Source organism: Ranitomeya variabilis, chromosome 5, assembly GCF_051348905.1.
Source record: "Ranitomeya variabilis isolate aRanVar5 chromosome 5, aRanVar5.hap1, whole genome shotgun sequence".
In the NCBI taxonomy this organism is placed as follows: Eukaryota; Metazoa; Chordata; class Amphibia; order Anura; family Dendrobatidae; genus Ranitomeya; species Ranitomeya variabilis.
The window spans coordinates 260,515,363-260,539,370 of NC_135236.1; the positions used below are offsets into that span (position 1 = coordinate 260,515,363).

General features: G+C 44.3%; 1 protein-coding gene across 2 annotated transcripts in view; it reads right to left on the bottom strand.

Annotated features, from left to right (window-relative positions):
* Nucleotides 1-4,698: 4,698 nt before the first annotated feature.
* Nucleotides 4,699-24,008, bottom strand: part of VPS13C (vacuolar protein sorting 13 homolog C) — a 391,739-nt gene continuing 372,429 nt past the window's right edge. For both annotated transcript variants that reach the window (XM_077264165.1, XM_077264166.1), the window contains 3 exons: nucleotides 21,487-21,610; nucleotides 10,916-11,005; nucleotides 4,699-5,216 (listed from right to left, as the gene is read on the bottom strand). In XM_077264165.1, coding sequence (XP_077120280.1) covers nucleotides 5,118-5,216; nucleotides 10,916-11,005; nucleotides 21,487-21,610 — 313 coding nt within the window. In that variant the 3' untranslated portion in view covers nucleotides 4,699-5,117. The remainder of the gene's footprint in view (nucleotides 5,217-10,915; nucleotides 11,006-21,486; nucleotides 21,611-24,008) is intronic.

Genomic DNA, 24,008 nt, shown 5'->3' on the forward strand with positions numbered 1-24,008 from the left:
ATTGTCCCTCCATTTAATGCTGTCCCCTATTCATATCCATTCTGTGCCCCCTCTTCACACTATGCCCTCATACTGAGGACCATGCTGCCCTCTTCAAACTGTAACCACTCCTCAAACTGTCTCCCTACACAGTATGATTGTTACCAAAGCTGCCCACTTGGTATGATATCCACACGCTGCCAATATAGTGTGGTCACCACCACAGCCCCCCATGTATAGTATGATGTCCATGACAGACCCCCCTAAATAGTATGATGTCCAAAACTGCCCCCATCTATACTATGATGATCCCCACAACACCCCATACAGTATTATGGCCCACAAACCTCCCCTTGAGAAAGCAAGGCTGACAGCGGCGAAAACGTGCGTTGGGGTGCGTCCAGTGAGTATCCACGCACACGGTAAGAGATTTTCTTTTCCTTTCCCTACCCTCTCCCCTCTATGCCCACCATGTCGGGCACATCTAACTGATATAATGCCTTAGAGAACTGGTGGACATGTATGGGAATTTCCCAGGTGGCAATTTGTGAACATTACTTACGAAAGGGCCTTGATTTATTTAAAAGAGGGATTCATCCTTTTTTTTTTTCTTGTGGATATTCAGGGAAGGGATTATTTTCATCTATTGTCCTCACCCATTACCTATATAATGGTCATGCTACAAAGTAAATGGTGTGCTGAGTGCTTTAATCTTTCTGGTGTTTTTTCTATAACATCTATTTATACTGTCTGTGTCTTTTTAAGCATTTTTTGTATTGTGATTAAATAAAGCTTTTCTATCTTTTATCAAAACTCCTAGCCTTCTCCAGTGTTTATGTAGTGCTTGCTATGGAGGCATACATAGTGACCTAGTATTGTGTATGGGTCACACTATGAGTCTGGAAATTGGGATATTAATATTGAATATAATAGATTACATCTTACAGTCGTCTCTATTTTCATCTCCATCTTGTCTAGATGCCACTATGACTTTTATATGTACAACTGTCCTCTGCAGAACTCCCTCTTCTCCGGTCATTTGCAGCACATCCTGACACAGTGCCCTTAAAAAGTGAGTGTTATTAAAATGCCCTCTGCATAAAAGTATATTTTCATATTATGACCCTAAATAAACCTCCAAACGGTCTACCATTCTCAGCTATAACAACCACACCATCCGCCCTTATGAACCACAGTCTATACCATAGGAGTCCCTGCTCTTATTTTCCATTACACTTTCTATATCTCCACACTCTCCCCCTGCCAAGCTAACCCCTCTCCAAATTGTCCCTCCATTTAATGCTGTACCCTATTCATATCCATTCTGTGCCCCCTCTTCACACTATGCCCTCATACTGAGCACCATGCTGCCCTCTTCAAACTGTAACCACTCCTCACACTGTCTCCCTACACACTATGATGGTCACCACAGCTGCCCATTTGGTATGATATCCACAACCCGCCAATATATAGTGTGGTCCCCACCACAGCCCACCATGTATAGTATGATGTCCATCACAGACCCCCTAAATAGTATGATGTCCAAAACTGCCCCCATCTATACTATGATGATCCCCACAACGCCCCATACAGTATTATGGCCCACAAACAACACATCAAACAGTATTATATTCAGCACTGCCCCCTATCCAGTATGGTCACCACAGCTCCTCATATACTTTGCTATCCCCCATCACATCCCCTCACTTCATGGGCACTGCACAGCCCTTCATTTCATGGCCCCCTGCAATGCACCTCATGTTATGCCCAGCTGCACCACCCCTCAGTTTATTCCCTTCATCTGCACAGCACCTAAGTTTATTCCCCCATCTGCACAGTTCCTCAGTTTATTCCCCCCTTTTGCACAGCCCATCAGTTTATTCTTCCATCTGCTCAGCACAACAGCTTATTCACCCCATCTGCACAGCTAATCAGTTTATTGCTTCACATCTGCATAGCCCATCAGTTTATTCCCCCATCTGCCTAGCCCCTTTATTCACCCCCAGTTGCTCATATACTTTGCTATCCCCCATCACAGCCCCTCATTTCATGGCCCAAATGCACATCCCCTCACTTCATGGGCACTGCACAGCCCTTCATTTCATGGCCCCCTGCAATGCACCTCATGTTATGCCCAGCTGCACCACCCCTCAGTTTATTCCCTTCATCTGCACAGCACCTAAGTTTATTCCCCCATCTGCACAGTCCCTCAGTTTATTCCCCCCTTTTGCACAGCCCATCAGTTTATTCTCCCATCTGCTCAGCACAACAGCTTATTCACCCCATCTGCACAGCTAATCAGTTTATTGCTTCACATCTGCATAGCCCATCAGTTTATTCCCCCATCTGCCTAGCCCGTTTATTCACCCCCAGTTGCTCAGCCCCTCATTTTATCCCCTTCAGCACAGCCAGTCAGCGTATTCCCCCATCTGCACAGCTCATTTATCCACCCTCATCTGCACAACCCCTCATTTTATCCCCCTCTACACAGCCAGTCAGCTTATTCCCCCATCAGCACAGCCCATCAGTTCTTTCTCCCATCTGCACAGCCCCTCATTTTATTTCCCCATCTGCACAGCCCCTCATTTTATCCACCCCTCAGCTTATTTCCCTCATCTGAACAACCCATCAGTAAATTCCCCCATCTGCACAGTTCATTTATTCACCCCCATCTACACAGTCCCTCATTTTATCTCCCTCTGCACAGCCAGTCAGCTTATTCCCCCATCTGCACAGCCCGTCAGTTCTTTCCCCCTCATTTTATTTCCCCATCTGCACAACTCCTCATTTTATTTCCCCCATATGCACAGCCCCTCAGATTATTTCCCCATCTGCACAGCCCGTCCGTTTATTCGCCTCATCTGCATCACCCCTCATTTCATTTCCCCATCTGCACAACCCCTAATTTAATTTATCTGCGCAGCCCCTCGTTTTATCTCCCCCTTTGCAAAGCCCCTCAGCTTATTCATCGCCTACACAACCCATCAGTTTACTCCCCCCCTCAGCACAGCCCCTCATCTCATTTTATTCCCATTTGCAAAACCACTCCCCTCCTTTTAATTCCTCTTCATCTGCAGAGCCCCTCATTTTATCTCCCCAATCAGCACAGCCCCTCTCCTTATTTTATTCCTCCACCCATCAGCACAGCCCCTCCCCTCATTTTATACCCCATTATCTGCACAGCCAGCCCTTCATTTTGTGCCTCCCTGCATAGTATTTAAATGGATAAAAAAAAAAAGCTAATACTCACATAATACCTGCTCCCGTCCTGCTCCTTTTCTGTTAAATGCAGCAGTGGACTCTGAACGGCGCAATGACATCACTCTATTGCGCCATCCAACGTCCCCTGCGTGCTCCTTCTCCAACAAGGAGCAGGCCGGAAGTGGCCTGTGCCTTGCTGGAGAGCCTGGAGGAGCAGGGGAGATTACAGCTCCTTTATACCTGTCCCAGGCGGCGCACACAACAATTCTATTATGCAAATACAATTGAGTACAGGGAGGGAACGAAGGCCAGGGCACAGGAGAGAGAGGTAAGAGGTGTCAGTGACCGACATCGCTCACTTCCGTGCTTTCGCCCCGGCCATCACTGTGCTGAATGTGTGTGGCTGCAGGAAGATGTCGGACGACCGCAGACATTCAACCTCGGGTAGGAAGGAGGAGGCGTCCTAGGCAAAGGTCTACCCTGTCTACCGCTCATCCTGGCCCTGTATGTGTCGTATATATTTGGTTAATCTGCTAAAGAGAAGGTAAGGTGTAGTGGCACTTTCATGTGACTTTTCAGAATAAGCTTTGGTGTGTGTATAGATGAGGAATAACAATACATCTAGTCTTATATAACTTGTGTCCTGCATTTTTTAGCAGCTTTTGAATCTACACTAGAAGTTTCAGAAGTTTCTCTGTTTCTTTTTGTACTTGTCTCCCTCAATTGATGTTCCCTTCCCCTACATAAACTTTTAGATTCAGCAGGTGTGATTTGACACCTCATGTAAGACCGATTTCAAAAGTTTTAGAGAGTGAATTATTAGTGCAGGTATTATCTGCCAATGAGATAAATACAGTTTATCATCTATGCCTGTATTTTTGATTTATGGAGGTAAAAATAATAAAGTGTGGTTACTATATTAACACTTGCTGGGAAAAGAAGTTTTTGTGCACAGTATATTCTAAAATGTATCTTTTCAGTTCAGGAAGTGACTGTAAGGGAATGTGTACATGATCTGTAATGCTGCGGGTTTGATGCCGCACACTTATGCAGCGTCAAACCTGCAGCGGCCAGATGTTACAGCATAGTGGATGGGATTTCTAGAAATCCCAAGTCCACTATGCACCCAGAAACTCCCGCGGCTCACCCGCGGAGACGGCCAGGCAACGCTGCTCTCCAGACCGCAGCATGTCAATTTCTCTTTCAGAGACGCTAGTCTCCGCAAGAGAAATTTCACCAACAGAATGTATTGAATGTGGTGAATCTGTACGGTTCAGTGAACACATGCAGATTCACCTGCGTTCAACAAACGCAACACTTCGTACGCGGCAAACATACGCTGTGTCCAAAGTGCTGCTACTGCCAAATCGTGAGCATCTGGCCTAAATCTGATGTCTCCAAATAATTGCAACCCAGTAGTGATCCAGCTCATTCTCAAGATCTCTGAGAATAACAGTTGCCAAGACCTCCACTTATCTGACTTCTTTGAGTAAATTTAGCAACCAAATCATGACAGTCTTTAAACAAAATAAGGAGCAGTTTTAATATTGGTGTTAATGCTAAAAGTAAATTCATGAGAAACAATATAAATTTTTCCATATTTAATTAAACAAATGTATTTTTATATAAAGAGCAATAAAGGCAGTGGTTTGTTTCTTACAACAATGACCAGGATCAATATAAATCACTACAAAAACTGAAGTGCAATATTGGAAGCTTAGCTTTCCATATGGACATGATATTGATCTTTACCAGTACAAAGGTGGTTTTTGTTGACTTCTTAAAGACACAAACAACCAAGACTTTTCACCCGTAACATCAAACTAGAGAGAAAGATCATAGAAAAATATGTGCAGCAACCGGAAAATAGTGCAAAAAATGTTTACATGAATGGTGTAGAAATAGTAACAGATTGTATACAAAAAGCACAAAAGCATTTAGCTGCTATACTTCGTGATGAACCTCTCCGATTTCTGTCTCACCAAGGTTTGTTGTTGGCGAGTTGCCCGAGCCTCATCAAGGGCTTTCAGAACCTCCTTAGAAAAAAAAGCAAAGGAACAGTTAGAAATATAGGCTTAAACCTCAGTTGTTACCAATTTGCAGTTCTATATTGTTCTTTATGCAATTTATAGAAGACCTCTCTGTTCTGCTGTCTTTTCTATTTATCTATTTTAATAAGAACGTGTATTCCCCATTAAAGGGGATGTGTCCCCTTTCAAAGAATAGCAAGGTAAAACAAAAAATCTATATAAAATAAAGCAAAATCGAAAATAAATTGAGCATTCAAATCACCCTCCCGGGGTGTACTGTTGCTTTTGATCACTGCTCTGATCTTATTTGATCGGCTGTATCAGTCACAGGCAGCAATGCCACCAATCACTGAGCTCAGAAATTTGTGCAGTCTAAAAATAGTTGGTTTTTTTTGCCTATTGAGCATTCATTTTGAAAGAGGACAACTCCCTTAAATAACTATGCTGGAGCGCCACTTCTCAGAATTATGAATGATGCCGAATGATCAGCTTTTCCTACTGGAAATTTAGAAATAAATTTACAGCTAATTGTTACCATATTCTTTGTGAAAAAGAGTATTTTTCTACAGAAACTGATAGAGGCAGCACCTGTTTGGACAGTACCAGAGTGGAGGCACTCACATCCCCAACTGGTAACAGCCACTGGTGGATTTATTCTCAAATTTCTAGGATGAAATAGAGCAACAAAAAATGCTGACTATTTAAATTGAAGCTGTGATGTCCAGAAATGCCATTAAGGGATCATACTCACTTGTGCGAGACTCGAACAAGTCTCCCACGGCAATACCCGGCACTGCACCTGGCACAGAGGAGCGGAGCGTGCGGCTGCATGTATTCCTATACGGCCACACGCTCCGATCTGAGTGCCAGCAGCATCAATGGGTATTGCCGTGCGAGACTCCTCCGAGTCTCGCGCAAGTGAGTATGAGCCCTGAGCTGTAGATACGGTTAATCTGCAGGTAAAAAAGTGTTAAAATCATGCCTGTCTGCCTTGAGTAGTGGCTACAGGAAAGGAAAGGTGCTGCCAGCAGCAGCTCACTTCCAGTCATAGGGGTGCAGCAGGGTGCGATTAGTCACCTCCCACTATATTGTGAGAGCACCAAAACTTACTGCCTCTGTAGTGAGCAGTGTCTTCAGCCTTCAGCACCTCCTTATGTCTGGAAGAGAGCTGCTGCAGGGGGGGAAGAGAGTTAATTTTGTCCCTATATTGGCGCAAGGGCAAGGAGGCATGATTTAAATGCTTTTCACCTGTAGATTAACCTTATATCTGCAAGTAAATGGCATTTCAAGAAATGACAGGTTCCGGTTACATGAGTTGACAGATCCTCTTTATGATGCAGCTTTGTTTTATTTGCCAACGCGAAAAGTGGATACAAGAAAAGAAAACATGTAAAAAAAAGTCTCAAATTTCTCTCTTTTGAATCCACTATTGATCGTGGTTATAAAACTGCTATTGCTAATCTAGCCTTTAGCAAGTGTTGAATGTTATCTAATAATATGTTAATAAAATAATAATATAAAAAAAATGTATTGCATGTTTAAGGGCAAACCAGTGAATAAGTGTGGGTAAAATAATCAAGTTCTAGAATTTAACTAAACTGCAGATGTAACAAGATTTTAAACCACCACTGTTTTTTTTTTTTTTATTTTACCGCTGTAGTGGTGGAACCTCAATCTTATACTCACTTCCACAGTCTGCATGTGTTATCGGAACTGCTCGTCGGTCTCCAGCAATTTGTGACCTGACTGATCTCTCAAGTGTTTCCTAGGCGATCCAAAGTCACTACTCAATGTACTGTATTTTTGGACTATAAGATGCATTTTTTAACAAGAAAAACTCTTGTTAATAAGTGTTTGCTTCTTATAGTCCGGAGGCAGCTTCCTGTGATGGAGGAAAATGCTGACACCGCATCCTTCCCGATCGCAGAGAGAGCTGCTGTCTCTCCTCCTGTCTTATACTGATCTATGTGATCAGTGCAGAGCAGGAGAGAAATGTACAGGGACCTGAATGGAGGCTGCAGTAACTGAGCAGCTGCAGGACCTTCTGCAGCAGTAATTAAGGACCTTTCAGGGACTGATCACATGATTTGAAAGGTATTTGAGTTAAAGGAGTATTCTCATCTCCAAGATACTATCCCAATATGTTGTAGGTGCAATAATAATAATATTAGCAAATATTTCCAATTAGAAACGTAGTATAGTTTTTCTCATTCGATATGCCTCTTTCCTCATGTGCAGGCATTTCGGGACCTTAGGTATCCATGGTTATGACCACTGATGTAGTGATAGTTCGTTAGTTGGTAATGGTTGTAACCATCGATACCTATCGCCCTACAATGCCTGCACATGGAGATGAGAATACCTCTTTGATCAAGTTGCAGGTCCTGCAAATGCACAGCTCATGCAGCCTCCATACAGGTCCTGATCAGAAACTGCAACATGTCGTAATATATTGTACATGTCCCTCCCTCCCCCTCTTCCTTCTTTTCCCCCCCCCCTTCCCCCCCCTTCCCCCTTCCCCTCCTCCTCCCCCCTCCCCCCTCCTTCCCTTCCCCTCCCCCCTCCCCCTTTTCCTTTGCCTCCAATTTCTTCTCTTTCCTTCCCCTCCTCCTTCCACCCCTCCCCTTCTCTCCTTTTTGTTACACGCTGCCAATGAGCACTTTATTTCACTTTATAATTTATGAATATATTCTATTAATATTCCTTTTATTTGGTCCGATGCACAAGGCAGTGTTCATCTGTTAGTCTCACACAGTGTTCCTACCTATTATACAACATATGATGTTAGAGTGTCATATATATATATGAATTATTATTTTTTATTTATTATTATTTTTATTTAGAGATTTTGGAATAGTGCTGGTATGTCACTTTCCAGCACTTATTGGGTTTTCAGGACACAATAATTGGTTGTATGGATGTGGGCGATATACATTGATTTATGAGATTTTTATTTGGATCCCTGTTCATCCAGCCCCTTTTTGGTGCATAATTCTATGTACATACCTGCACATTATGGAGCACATTTTCCTTTTTCCCCTTTTTTTTTTTTTTTTTTTTGGCCTGCATTGGTGTGTTAGACTTTTATATATACCAATGAATTTTATTTATTGCATTCATCTTCACTTATGTTCATCCAGAACTTCCTGGTGCACATTGCTTTTGCACAATTGTATATTTTTTGGTTCTTTTGCTTTGGATTCATGGATATCCAGAGTGCTACGTATTATTGAAGGTCAATTACTTCCCTCCTTCCTCCCTTTCCCTTTTCCTTAAGTCATTTCAATACTATTAGATGGTCCTTGTAATATGAGTAATATGTACTCAATAGTTATGCCATATTGTCTCGGACCTCTTAGGTCACCTATCAAGCTATTTTTCTTTCCTTTTTTCTTGTTTTCTAATTTTCTGTTTATACCGGAATTGACATGCCCATTAACTGTTTTTACCATTTACCCACATCGGTATGCTGGAGCTGTGCGCACGCGCACTCAGCGATTCGTCGTCCCGGCTCTCTGTGTCTCTGTGGCCTTGGCAACGCCAGTGACTTAGTTCCTGTGCGTCCGACCACGTGATACAGTGGGCGGGGACTCCCGGATCTGCTTGATGGCGCCTGCGCCGCCATAACTTCAGCGTCTGACGTCGGATTGTATTAGAATATATAAATGCCCTGATATCCATGAATTGCCACCCCCTGACGAAGGATTCTAAATCCGAAACGTACGTTGGGGTGCGCATTGTTTGGAGGTTGGTGACGCCACATAAAGGTACAGGAACTCCCATATAATTTTGGACTATTTCTTGCACGTAGCACTTTTGTTCTATTTTTGCTTTTTGCACATTGCACTCAGCACCGGTGCACTTGCTTTTAAACCCATACATTGCCCTGTTGGGTTTTCATATTTTTATATTTTTAATTCTCACGTTATGATTTTATAAACTTTTTTCACTTGTGAGACACTAGTATAGTCCTATAGGGAGCCCTGAGATTAACCCTTCCTGATGTGGTGCACCATTTGCCTATCTAGGCTTTTACATATTGGTGATTAAGTGTGTATTTATGTCACCTTATATTGTTTTTATATTTTTTCCAACATGTGCACATGAAATATGTTATTACCAGCTCAAATAAAGTAATTTTAATAAACTATATCCGTGTCACTATTTCTTTGGTAATTGATCCTAGTCTCTGGTGGTTGGCTCTTGTTAATAAGTGTTTGCTTCTTATAGTCCGGAGGCAGCTTCCTGTGATGGAGGAAAATGCTGACACCGCATCCTTCCCGATCGCAGAGAGAGCTGCTGTCTCTCCTCCTGTCTTATACTGATCTATGTGATCAGTGCAGAGCAGGAGAGAAATGTACAGGGACCTGAATGGAGGCTGCAGTAACTGAGCAGCTGCAGGACCTTCTGCAGCAGTAATTAAGGACCTTTCAGGGACTGATCACATGATTTGAAAGGTATTTGAGTTAAAGGAGTATTCTCATCTCCAAGATACTATCCCAATATGTTGTAGGTGCAATAATAATAATATTAGCAAATATTTCCAATTAGAAACGTAGTATAGTTTTTCTCATTCGATATGCCTCTTTCCTCATGTGCAGGCATTTCGGGACCTTAGGTATCCATGGTTATGACCACTGATGTAGTGATAGTTCGTTAGTTGGTAATGGTTGTAACCATCGATACCTATCGCCCTACAATGCCTGCACATGGAGATGAGAATACCTCTTTGATCAAGTTGCAGGTCCTGCAAATGCACAGCTCATGCAGCCTCCATACAGGTCCTGATCAGAAACTGCAACATGTCGTAATATATTGTACATGTGTGAGTGCACATGTAGCAGAGCTGTGTAAGTATATATGGCATGAAGTGTACATGTAGCAGAGCTGTGTACATCTATATGGGCGAGTAACAGTGCTGTGAATGTCTATAAGTGCATGTAACAGAGCTGTGTGTCTATATGGGCATGTAGTAGAGCTGTGTATGTCCATATGTGCATGCAACACAGCTGTGTATGTATGTACTGTATATGTGTGTGTCTATATGTGCATGTAGCCGAGCTGTGTGAATAACACTGCAGAAAGACACTAACAATAGATTTATTACCTACCTATACTACAGTAGTACATTAAAATTAATCATAAATGATCCCTCCACTATACACTGCCAGGGAAGTTTTAACTATTAGGATTTTTTTTTTCCTATTTTCTGCTAAACTTGGGGTAAGCATTATGCCAAGTTGCATCTTAGTCCGAAAAATACATTAAGTCTATAAAAGCCAGAGCAAAGCTTACGTACACAATTTAAGAACTTGTGACAGAAAGCTCTGATGTCCAGTCAGAAGTTGCTGTCACATGATGGTTGCATGGCACTGGAGTAGTGTAGAGAGGAACTAAAAACGGCAGCCAGTGAGTATAATACTACAGTCAGGGAACTTAGATTAGTGGCACCACTCCAGTGCTGAAATAAAACAAAACACTGGAGCAGTGCTTTAATGAAGAAAGTCATACGCTGTACACTGAAATTGTCAGGAAAGTAAATAGAACTAAAAGCTTGTAACAAGTAAAGTGTGTCGGAGGAGAAGTCGGAGTAGGAGTCGGAGAGGAAGGAGAAGAAAGAGAAGGAGATGAAGAAGAAGAATGAGAAGTAGTTTTTGGCAATACCGATATCAATATTCTAAAGAAATGTTAGACAGATATATTACCTGAGCAGCAAAATTGCTTTGGAGAATAACGCTTTTCCTAATTTCAGGACTTCCATTTTCTTTCTTCTGAAAGACTATAAGACCATGGTCCTGCAGAAGAAAATACAGCAATAAATTGCCCATTTGTGAAGATGCTACACAGTGAAATGGGTACTTTTTATTATTCTATTATTAAAGTGTTTTTCAGCTACATGTAAATACAGTGTAATCAATATTGTTGAATATTTTTGCAGAATTGCAGCAGACCTCAGCCTGTGTACTGCAAAGCTGAAATCCAAAAGGAATTCTGCAAAAAGGATTTGACATGCTGCGGACTTGAAAACCTGTATTGCACATTAAATTACATGAGGATAATTTCTCCAGCTTTTACTTGACTGTTGTTAAATCTCATGAACATTACTGGTATTGCATTAGCCTTAATCACATATCCATGTTTAAACATGTATGTGAAAAAATGGTACTGGTCAGGGCCGGCTCCAGGTGTTTGAGGGCCCCGGGCAAAAGAGTCTCAGTGGGCCCCCCCCCCTTTAACACATCCACGATTCATGATGCCCAGATACAGCAGAGAAATATAGGTATAGTACAATGCCAGTGTTCACTTCTTACATGAGTGATAGCTATTGTAAATTCTGCAGTGTATATATACAGGACAGGAGGAGTGGTACTGTGCAGTGTATATATACAGGACAGGAGGAGTGGTACTGTGCAGTGTATATATGCAGGACAGGAGGAGTGGTACTGTGCAGTGTATATATACAGGACAGGAGGAGTGGTACTGTGCAGTGTATATATGCAGGACAGGAGGAGTGGTACTGTGCAGTGTATATATACAGGACAGGAGGAGTGGTACTGTGCAGTGTATATATGCAGGACAGGAGGAGTGGTACTGTGCAGTGTATATATACAGGACAGGAGGAGTGGTACTGTGCAGTGTATATATACAGGAGGAGTGGTACTGTGCAGTGTATATATACAGGACAGGAGGAGTGGTACTGTACAGTGTATATATACAGGACAGGAGGAGTGGTACTGTGCAGTGTATATATACAGGACAGGAGGAGTGGTACTGTGCAGCGTATATATACAGGACAGGAGGAGTGGTACTGTGCAGTGTATATATACAGGACAGGAGGAGTGGTACTGTACAGTGTATATATACAGGACAGGAGGAGTGGTACTGTGCAGTGTATATATACAGGAGAGGGGGAGTGATACTGTGCAGTGTGTATATACAGGAGGAGTGGTACTGTACAGTGTATATATACAGGACAGGAGGAGTGGTACTGTGCAGTGTATATATGCAGGACAGGAGGAGTGGTACTGTGCAGTGTATATATACAGGACAGGAGGAGTGGTACTGTGCAGTGTATATATGCAGGACAGGAGGAGTGGTACTGTGCAGTGTATATATACAGGACAGGAGGAGTGGTACTGTGCAGTGTATATATACAGGAGGAGTGGTACTGTGCAGTGTATATATACAGGACAGGAGGAGTGGTACTGTACAGTGTATATATACAGGACAGGAGGAGTGGTACTGTGCAGTGTATATATACAGGACAGGAGGAGTGGTACTGTGCAGTGTATATATACAGGACAGGAGGAGTGGTACTGTGCAGTGTATATATACAGGACAGGAGGAGTGGTACTGTGCAGTGTATATATACAGGAGGAGTGGTACTGTGCAGTGTATATATACAGGACAGGAGGAGTGGTACTGTACAGTGTATATATACAGGACAGGAGGAGTGGTACTGTGCAGTGTATATATACAGGAGAGGGGGAGTGATACTGTGCAGTGTGTATATACAGGAGGAGTGGTACTGTACAGTGTATATATACAGGAGAGGGGGAGTGATACTGTGCAGTGTGTATATACAGGAGGAGTGGTACTGTGCAGTGTATATATACAGGAGAGGGGGAGTGATACTGTGCAGTGTATATATACAGGACAGGAGGAGTGGTACTGTGCATTGTATATATACAGGACAGGAGGAGTGGTACTGTGCAGTCTATATATACAGGACAGGAGGAGTGGTACTGTGCAGTGTATATATACAGGAGGAGTGGTACTGTGCAGTGTATATATACAGGACAGGAGGAGTGGTACTGTACAGTGTATATATACAGGACAGGAGGAGTGGTACTGTGCAGTGTATATATACAGGAGAGGGGGAGTGATACTGTGCAGTGTATATATACAGGACAGGAGGAGTGGTACTGTGCAGTGTATATATACAGGGGAGAGGGGGAGTGATACTGTGCAGTGTGTATATACAGGAGAGGGGGAGTGATACTGTACAGTGTGTATATACAGGAGGAGTGGTACTGTACAGTGTATATATACAGGACAGGAGGAGTGGTACTGTACAGTGTATATATACAGGACAGGAGGAGTGGTACTGTGCAGTGTATATATACAGGAGAGGGGGAGTGATACTGTGCAGTGTGTATATACAGGAGGAGTGGTACTGTACAGTGTATATATACAGGACAGGAGGAGTGGTACTGTACAGTGTATATATACAGGACAGGAGGAGTGGTACTGTACAGTGTATATATACAGGACAGGAGGAGTGGTACTGTGCAGTGTATATATACAGGACAGGAGGAGTGGTACTGTACAGTGTATATATACAGGACAGGAGGAGTGGTACTGTGCAGTGTATATATACAGGAGAGGGGGAGTGGTACTGTGCAGTGTATATATACAGGACAGGAGGAGTGGTGCTGTGCGGTGTATATACACAGGACAGGAGGAGTGGTACTGTGCAGTGTATATATACAGGAGAGGGGGAGTGATACTGTGCAGTGTATATACACAGGACAGGAGGAGTGGTACTGTGCAGTGTATATATACAGGAGAGTGGGAGTGGTACTGTGCAGTGTATATATACAGGAGAGTGGGAGTGGTACTGTGCAGTGTATATATACAAAACAGGAGGAGTGGTACTGTGCAGTGTATATACACAGGACAGGAGGAGTGGTACTGTGCAGTGCATATATACAGGGGGAGTGGTACTGTGCAGTGTATATATACAGGGGGAGTGTTAATGTGCAGTGTATATATACAGGAGGAGTGGTACTGTGCAGTGTATATATACAGGGGAAGTGGTACTGTGCAGTGTATATATACAGGACAGGAGGAGTGGTACTGTGCTGTGTATATATACAGGACAGGAGGAGTGGTACTGTGCAGTGTATATATACAGGAGAGGGGGAGTGATACTGTGCAGTGTGTATATACAGGGGGAGTGGTACTGTGCAGTGTATATATACAGGACAGGAGGAGTGGTACTGTGCAGTGTATATACACAGGACAGGAGGAGTGGTACTGTGCAGTGTATATACACAGGACAGGAGGAGTGGTACTGTGCAGTGCATATATACAGGAGAGGGGGAGTGATACTGTGCAGTGTGTATATACAAGAGGAGTGGTACTGTGCAGTGTATATATACAGGACAGGAGGAGTGGTACTGTACAGTGTATATATACAGGACAGGAGGAGTGGTACTGTGCAGTGTATATATACAGGAGAGGGGGAGTGGTACTGTGCAGTGTATATATACAGGACAGGAGGAGTGGTGCTGTGCGGTGTATATACACAGGACAGGAGGAGTGGTACTGTGCAGTGTATATATACAGGAGAGGGGGAGTGATACTGTGCAGTGTATATACACAGGACAGGAGGAGTGGTACTGTGCAGTGTATATATACAGGAGAGTGGGAGTGGTACTGTGCAGTGTATATATACAGGAGAGTGGGAGTGGTACTGTGCAGTGTATATATACAAAACAGGAGGAGTGGTACTGTGCAGTGTATATACACAGGACAGGAGGAGTGGTACTGTGCAGTGCATATATACAGGGGGAGTGGTACTGTGCAGTGTATATATACAGGGGGAGTGTTAATGTGCAGTGTATATATACAGGAGGAGTGGTACTGTGCAGTGTATATATACAGGGGAAGTGGTACTGTGCAGTGTATATATACAGGACAGGAGGAGTGGTACTGTGCTGTGTATATATACAGGACAGGAGGAGTGGTACTGTGCAGTGTATATATACAGGAGAGGGGGAGTGATACTGTGCAGTGTGTATATACAGGGGGAGTGGTACTGTGCAGTGTATATATACAGGACAGGAGGAGTGGTACTGTGCAGTGTATATACACAGGACAGGAGGAGTGGTACTGTGCAGTGTATATACACAGGACAGGAGGAGTGGTACTGTGCAGTGCATATATACAGGAGAGGGGGAGTGATACTGTGCAGTGTGTATATACAGGGGGAGTGGTACTGTGCAGTGTATATATACAGGACAGGAGGAGTGGTACTGTGCAGTGTATATACACAGGACAGGAGGAGTGGTACTGTGCAGTGTATATATACAGGAGAGGGGGAGTGATACTGTGCAGTGTGTATATACAGGGGGAGTGGTACTGTGTAGTGTATATACACAGGACAGGAGGAGTGGTACTGTGCAGTGCATATATACAGGGGGAGTGGTACTGTGCAGTGTATATATACAGGACAGGAGGAGTGGTACTGTGCAGTGTATATACACAGGACAGGAGGAGTGGTACTGTGCAGTGTATATACACAGGACAGGAGGAGTGGTACTGTGCAGTGCATATATACAGGGGGAGTGGTACTGTGCAGTGTATATATACAGGACAGGAGGAGTGGTACTGTGCAGTGTATATATACAGGACAGGAGGAGTGGTACTGTGCAGTGTATATATACAGGGGGAGTGTTAATGTGCAGTGTATATATACAGGAGGAGTGGTACTGTGCAGTGTATATATACAGGGGAAGTGGTACTGTGCAGTGTATATATACAGGACAGGAGGAGTGGTACTGTGCTGTGTATATATACAGGACAGGAGGAGTGGTACTGTGCAGTGTATATACACAGGACAGGAGGAGTGGTACTGTGCAGTGCATATATACAGGACAGGAGGAGTGGTACTGTGCAGTGCATATATACAGGTGGAGTGGTACTGTGCAGTGTATATATACAGGACAGGAGGAGCGGTACTGTGCAGTGTATATATACACGGGGAGTGGTACTGTGCAGTGTATATATACAGGGGGAGTGTTAATGTGCAGTGTATATATACAGGAGGAGTGGTACTGTGCAGTGTATATATACAGGAGGAGTGGTACTGTGCAGTGTATATATACAGGAGGAGTGGTACTGTGCAGTGTATATATACAGGGGAAGTGGTACTGTGCAGTGTATATATACAGGACAGGAGGAGTGGTACTGTGCTGTGTATATATACAGGACAGGAGGAGTGGTACTGTGCAGTGTATATATACAGGACAGGAGGAGTGGTACTGTGCAGCGTATATATACAGGACAGGAGGAGTGGTACTGTGCAGTGTATATATACAGGACAGGAGGAGTGGTACTGTGCAGTGTATATATACAGGACAGGAGGGGTGGTACTGTGCAGTGTATATATACAGGACAGGAGGAGTGGTACTGTGCAGTGTATATATACAGGACAGGAGGAGAGGTACTGTGCAGTGTATATATACAGGACAGGAGGAGTGGTACTGTGCAGTGTATATATACAGGACAGGATGAGTGGTACTGTGCAGTGTATATATACAGGAAAGGAGGAGTGGTACTGTGCAGTGTATATACACAGGACAGGAGGAGTGGTACTGTGCAGTGCATATATACAGGGGGAGTGGTACTGTGCAGTGTATATATACAGGAGAGGGGGAGTGATACTGTGCAGTGTGTATATACAGGAGGAGTGGTACTGTGCAGTGTATATATACAGGACAGGAGGAGTGGTGCTGTGCGGTGTATATACACAGGACAGGAGGAGTGGTACTGTGCAGTGTATATACACAGGACAGGAGGAGTGGTACTGTGCAGTGCATATATACAGGGGGAGTGGTACTGTGCAGTGAATATATACAGGACAGGAGGAGTGGTACTGTGCAGTGTATATATACAGGACAGGAGGAGTGGTACTGTGCAGTGTATATATACACGGGGAGTGGTACTGTGCAGTGTATATATACAGGGGGAGTGTTAATGTGCAGTGTATATATACAGGAGGAGTGGTACTGTGCAGTGTATATATACAGGGGAAGTGGTACTGTGCAGTGTATATATACAGGACAGGAGGAGTGGTACTGTGCTGTGTATATATACAGGACAGGAGGAGTGGTACTGTGCGGTGTATATATACAGGACAGGAGGAGTGGTACTGTGCAGTGTATATACACAGGACAGGAGGAGTGGTACTGTGCAGTGCATATATACAGGACAGGAGGAGTGGTACTGTGCAGTGCATATATACAGGGGGAGTGGTACTGTGCAGTGTATATATACAGGACAGGAGGAGCGGTACTGTGCAGTGTATATATACACGGGGAGTGGTACTGTGCAGTGTATATATACAGGGGGAGTGTTAATGTGCAGTGTATATATACAGGAGGAGTGGTACTGTGCAGTGTATATATACAGGAGGAGTGGTACTGTGCAGTGTATATATACAGGAGGAGTGGTACTGTGCAGTGTATATATACAGGGGAAGTGGTACTGTGCAGTGTATATATACAGGACAGGAGGAGTGGTACTGTGCTGTGTATATATACAGGACAGGAGGAGTGGTACTGTGCAGTGTATATATACAGGACAGGAGGAGTGGTACTGTGCAGTGTATATATACAGGACAGGAGGAGTGGTACTGTGCAGTGTATATATACAGGACAGGAGGAGTGGTACTGTGCAGTGTATATATACAGGACAGGAGGAGTGGTACTGTGCAGTGTATATATACAGGACAGGAGGAGTGGTACTGTGCAGTGTATATATACAGGACAGGAGGAGTGGTACCGTGCAGTGTATATATACAGGACAGGAGGAGAGGTACTGTGCAGTGTATATATACAGGACAGGAGGAGTGGTACTGTGCAGTGTATATATACAGGACAGGATGAGTGGTACTGTGCAGTGTATATATACAGGACAGGAGGAGTGGTACTGTGCAGTGTATATACACAGGACAGGAGGAGTGGTACTGTGCAGTGCATATATACAGGGGGAGTGGTACTGTGCAGTGTATACATACAGGAGAGGGGGAGTGATACTGTGCAGTGTGTATATACAGGAGGAGTGGTACTGTGCAGTGTATATATACAGGACAGGAGTGGTGCTGTGCGGTGTATATACACAGGACAGGAGGAGTGGTACTGTGCAGTGTATATATACAGGAGAGGGGGAGTGATACTGTGCAGTGTATATACACAGGACAGGAGGAGTGGTACTGTGCAGTGTATATATACAGGAGAGTGGGAGTGGTACTGTGCAGTGTATATATACAGGAGAGTGGGAGTGGTACTGTGCAGTGTATATATACAGGACAGGAGGAGTGGTACTGTGCAGTGTATATACACAGGACAGGAGGAGTGGTACTGTGCAGTGCATATATACAGGGGGAGTGGTACTGTGCAGTGTATATATACAGGGGGAGTGTTAATGTGCAGTGTATATATACAGGAGGAGTGGTACTGTGCAGTGTATATATACAGGGGAAGTGGTACTGTGCAGTGTATATATACAGGACAGGAGGAGTGGTACTGTGCTGTGTATATATACAGGACAGGAGGAGTGGTACTGTGCAGTGTATATATACAGGAGAGGGGGAGTGATACTGTGCAGTGTGTATATACAGGGGGAGTGGTACTGTGCAGTGTATATATACAGGACAGGAGGAGTGGTACTGTGCAGTGTATATACACAGGACAGGAGGAGTGGTACTGTGCAGTGTATATACACAGGACAGGAGGAGTGGTACTGTGCAGTGCATATATACAGGAGAGGGGGAGTGATACTGTGCAGTGTGTATATACAGGGGGAGTGGTACTGTGCAGTGTATATATACAGGACAGGAGGAGTGGTACTGTGCAGTGTATATACACAGGACAGGAGGAGTGGTACTGTGCAGTGTATATATACAGGAGAGGGGGAGTGATACTGTGCAGTGTGTATATACAGGGGGAGTGGTACTGTGCAGTGTATATATACAGGACAGGAGGAGTGGTACTGTGCAGTGTATATACACAGGACAGGAGGAGTGGTACTGTGCAGTGTATATACACAGGACAGGTGGAGTGGTACTGTGCAGTGCATATATACAGGGGGAGTGGTACTGTGCAGTGTATATATACAGGACAGGAGGAGTGGTACTGTGCAGTGTATATATACAGGACAGGAGGAGTGGTACTGTGCAGTGTATATATACACGGGGAGTGGTACTGTGCAGTGTATATATACAGGGGGAGTGTTAATGTGCAGTGTATATATACAGGAGGAGTGGTACTGTGCAGTGTATATATACAGGGGAAGTGGTACTGTGCAGTGTATATATACAGGACAGGAGGAGTGGTACTGTGCAGTGTATATACACAGGACAGGAGGAGTGGTACTGTGCAGTGTATATACACAGGACAGGAGGAGTGGTACTGTGCAGTGCATATATACAGGGGGAGTGGTACTGTGCAGTGTATATATACAGGACAGGATGAGTGGTACTGTGCAGTGTATATATACAGGACAGGAGGAGTGGTACTGTGCAGTGCATATATACAGGGGGAGTGGTACTGTGCAGTGTATATATACAGGACAGGAGGAGCGGTACTGTGCAGTGTATATATACACGGGGAGTGGTACTGTGCAGTGTATATATACACAAGGGGAGTGTTAATGTGCAGTGTATATATACAGGAGGAGTGGTACTGTGCAGTGTATATATACAGGAGGAGTGGTACTGTGCAGTGTATATATACAGGAGGAGTGGTACTGTGCAGTGTATATATACAGGGGAAATGGTACTGTGCAGTGTATATATACAGGGGAAGTGGTACTGTGCAGTGTATATATACAGGACAGGAGGAGTGGTACTGTGCTGTGTATATATGCAGGACAGGAGGAGTGGTACTGTGCAGTGTATATATACAGGACAGGAGGAGTGGTACTGTGCTGTGTATATATACAGGACAGGAGGAGTGGTACTGTGCAGTGTATATATACAGGACAGGAGGAGTGGTACTGTGCAGTGTATATATACAGGACAGGAGGAGTGGTACTGTGCAGTGTATATATACATGGGGAGTGGTACTGTGCAGTGTATATATACAGGGGGAGTGTTAATGTGCAGTGTATATATACAGGAGGAGTGGTACTGTGCAGTGTATATATACAGGAGGAGTGGTACTGTGCAGTGTATATATACAGGGGGAGTGGTACTGTGCAGTGTATATATACAGGGGGAGTGGTACTGTGCAGTGTGTATATACAGGGGAAGTGGTACTGTGCAATGTATATATACAGGGGGAGTGGTATTGTACAGTGTATATACTTCAGCAGCCTCCCAGCCCAGGCCCCCAGCACCTGTCCTGTATATATATTATATATACTGTATCTATACAGGCTGTATAGATACAGTATATACAGGACAGGTGCTGGGGGCCTGGGCGGCTGCTGAATTATATAATATACTTCAGCAGCTCAGCTGCAGCCGCCCAGCCCATGGCCGCCCCAGTTCACCCTGTCAGAATAAAGCGATATCATTGCACTCACTCAGGCATGGGTAGGAGCTCCTCCGGAATCTGCCTGATAAGTTCAGCAGTGCAGACAGGGGCGGGAGAGCAGAGCAGGAGAACGTGCTCTCTCTGCCCACAAACAATGTCACGCTGGCTGTGTTCTTAACCCCCTATGTGCCTGCCTGCACTGACTGAGAAGATGCTTGTGCCAGCTCCCACTGCCCGCACTTGTAAGACCGCCGTGCCCGCAAATTGAAAGGGTAAGTAAGTGGCAGGAAAAACAGCGGGCAAGCGGCCAGATGGATGGATCTATTACAGCGTGAGTGGGCCCCCCCATCTCGCCAGGGCCCCGACACTTGCCCGGGTGCGCTGGGTGCTGACGCCGGCCCTGGTACCGGTGACATTAGTATTTGGATCAGTGTCTTTTACCATCAGTGTGACATCAGTGTTTTTCACAAAAGAATAAATAAAAAACATAGCTTCTCCTATACTTTGCAATGTTAAACACAGATGGCACAAGGATGACCATTCCTGTGCTGTTTTTTACAGACCCCTAGATTTGTATTAGCACTCTTCATACGCGATACCAGAGAAAAAAAAAAGGGAAAAAAGTGTCTCATATGAGTTTGGCACGGACACATGTGTATGATAATAATTATTTAAAAACAAAAAAGAACACGGACATGTGAATAGCACCATAGATTATAATGGTTATGTGTTCTATCCGTTAAAAAAAACGGGTAGAACACGTATGAGCAACACAGCTGTCTGAATGAGGCCTAATGCTGTGAATTTCTTGCTAAAAAATTGTCATGAAAAATCTGCAGGTAATATGCCACGTGCGCATTCAAACTAAAGAACCAAGAATATTTCCAGCAACTGGAAAGATTTTAAAGCTAAAAGCTTTAAACTATGGCTTGGCTAGATTTTGTCAAACAATTTAGGTTTTAATCAAATTAGCTTGTTTTCAAGGCAAAAAAGAAATAATTTTCACAAACCTTTACAAACAGAGTCAGTGTATTCTCCTCCACGGTCGGTGGTTGCATAAAATCATCAAAGCAGTAATCCCAATCTATACTTCTATGTCCCAAAATCTCCACTTCCTTCACACTCATAATTCTCCTGTTTGTGAAAATAGAACCATGAAAAGTAAAATGTCACACAGTTTTGGTAGAAGTGATCATATGTTACACAAGTCCTTCTCTATCTTAGCTTAGTTTAATTTTTTACTGAGTTCAAAAGACAAATGAAAGATATATTTTTGGCCTGGACCTCTCCACTGTTGGCTCTCCCCCGTAAAACGGGCACCCCTTTTTACTGACGCCATACGCAGAAACCCTGGCCTCTTTCTGCTGGGCAGGTATTTGCGTCATTAGGTTGCAACGAAATAAGAAGTGCACCACAACCTTAAGGTGTGCACTCGAGCCTGGAAATCCTAGCGTAGTGTGAAGATGCCCAAAGCTTCAGGGTACATAGAACAGTATGAGGGACAGTGAGTAGCGGAGGTGAGCGGTGAGATATTTTTTTCTTCATCTTACATTCATTATGCTCTGGGGTCTTTCCAAACCCCAGAGCATAATATGAGACATTTAATTAGCAAATAATACATTCTCTGCAAATCAAATTTTCTTGAAGAATCTGCGCGATTTGGTGAAGAATATGGTCAGATCCAGTCATCTCCATTGGTTTCTCGTGGCAATCACAGTAAATGTCCTCTGTGGTTATGGAATGCCATTGTGTTTTCTAGAGGCTCCTGGTGCAGTAGGAAGTCTGTAGTCTGTGGCTGCCACACTAGAGCCTAGTGTATCACCTCCTCACCTCCTACTTGCTGGAATCCCTGGTTCTGGTGACTGAATGCATTTGTCATGCCACAGTGATGATGTCAAATATTCTCATGTTCATAGGACACTACCATAACTCTATTATTACTAGAGATGAGTGAATATTTCAATGCTCGGTTTACGATAGCCGAATTTGCAATATTCGCTGATTAATTCGTCGAATATTCGCCGAACGCCATTCATGTCAATGGGAGGCAAAAGCCAACGCATGTACAACACCTTATAACGGCCCCAAATGCTGCCAAAACGCATCAAATGAGGGACAGACACCAGGAAAATGGCCTCAATTCACCCACAGTACTAATTGTAGCTTGGCACTGCAGCAATCAGCCAGGCATGAGGTATCGGGGCTGGGACAGCATTTACAGCTTTCAATTGAACATCACAGTAAGTCGAAGTGGGTGAGGGATCGGTGTAGGTCTCCTGTGCTGGAAGCCATGACACACATGCAACAGCTCAACCTGCTTTCATACTCAACCACACTCAGGTGGCACAAATATCATATAAATTTCATAGACTACTATTGTCAGAAAAATCTAAAGAAAAAAAAAAAGTGGAGGCCTGACGGTCTTGGTGGCCTACTGCTACAAGCAAGATGCATGAAGGAGACCCAACCAGTAGTCTACACATTTAAAAAAATTAGTGGCAGACCCCAACAAAGTGGCATTAATTGTAATAGACTAGTATAGCGGGGCCCGACCCCTCTTCCACTACAGCCAACCCAGCAGATGGAGACTAACTGGCAAGGTGGTGGAATCACTGTTCCATATCCCTCTGAAAGCCTGGAAGGGGTGTAACTAGGTGGCCTACCAAATCCCTACTCGGACAAGTGGAAGCAGGTGAAAACTGTGACCAGGTGCTACTCCATGGCTAACCTACAGAAGGTGGCAGCTGACCCCCTACGGCGTGTAAGCTGCTATGGCCCGAAGGAGGGATGAAAAATGCCGGCAGGCTTTGTTGGGACTCTGGAATCACGGGTGCAGATGGGGCTGGCTGAGGAACAGAAAAGCACTGGCAGGTGTGGGCTGGACCGGGTGTTAGACAGAAGGGAACTGGCAGGTGCGATCTGGACCGGTTGATGGACAGAAAAGCTCAGACAGGTACGAGCAGACGGGCACAGACAGGCACGAGCAGATGGGTACACGGTAGACAAGCAGACAGGTGGACCTGGGGAAGCTGACAACTAGCAAGCATGCAAGGCAAACTAACAACGTAGTTCAGGCACCTCCATTGGAGGAGAAGCTTTAAATAGAAGGTGTTGCCAAGCTATAGGCTGGGAATACCTTAGGTTGATGCGGACGGTCCCTTTAAGAGGGAGGAAGCACACGTGTGCACCCTCTAGGCATAGTTCCTGGTCCTATAACTGAGCCTTGGTGGACACCAACACATAGGGAGCGAGATGAGGAGGTGGTGTGTGAGGGGGACACACTGAATGTACTGTCTGTTAGGTATGAGGAGTTCCAAGAAAGGGCCAAGTGTGTAATGTCAACATATCAGAAAGTATGCAGTAAGAGGGAATGGTCCACTGTGTCAAAGGCAGATTTCATGTCCAGGAGAAGGAGGAGGACAAACTTGTGTCGCTTTCGTTTGGCAGTTAGTAGTTCGTTGGTGACTTTAGTCAGGGCATTTTGAGTGGAATGGTGCAGTCTGAAGACAGATTGTAAGCGGTCAAAGATGGA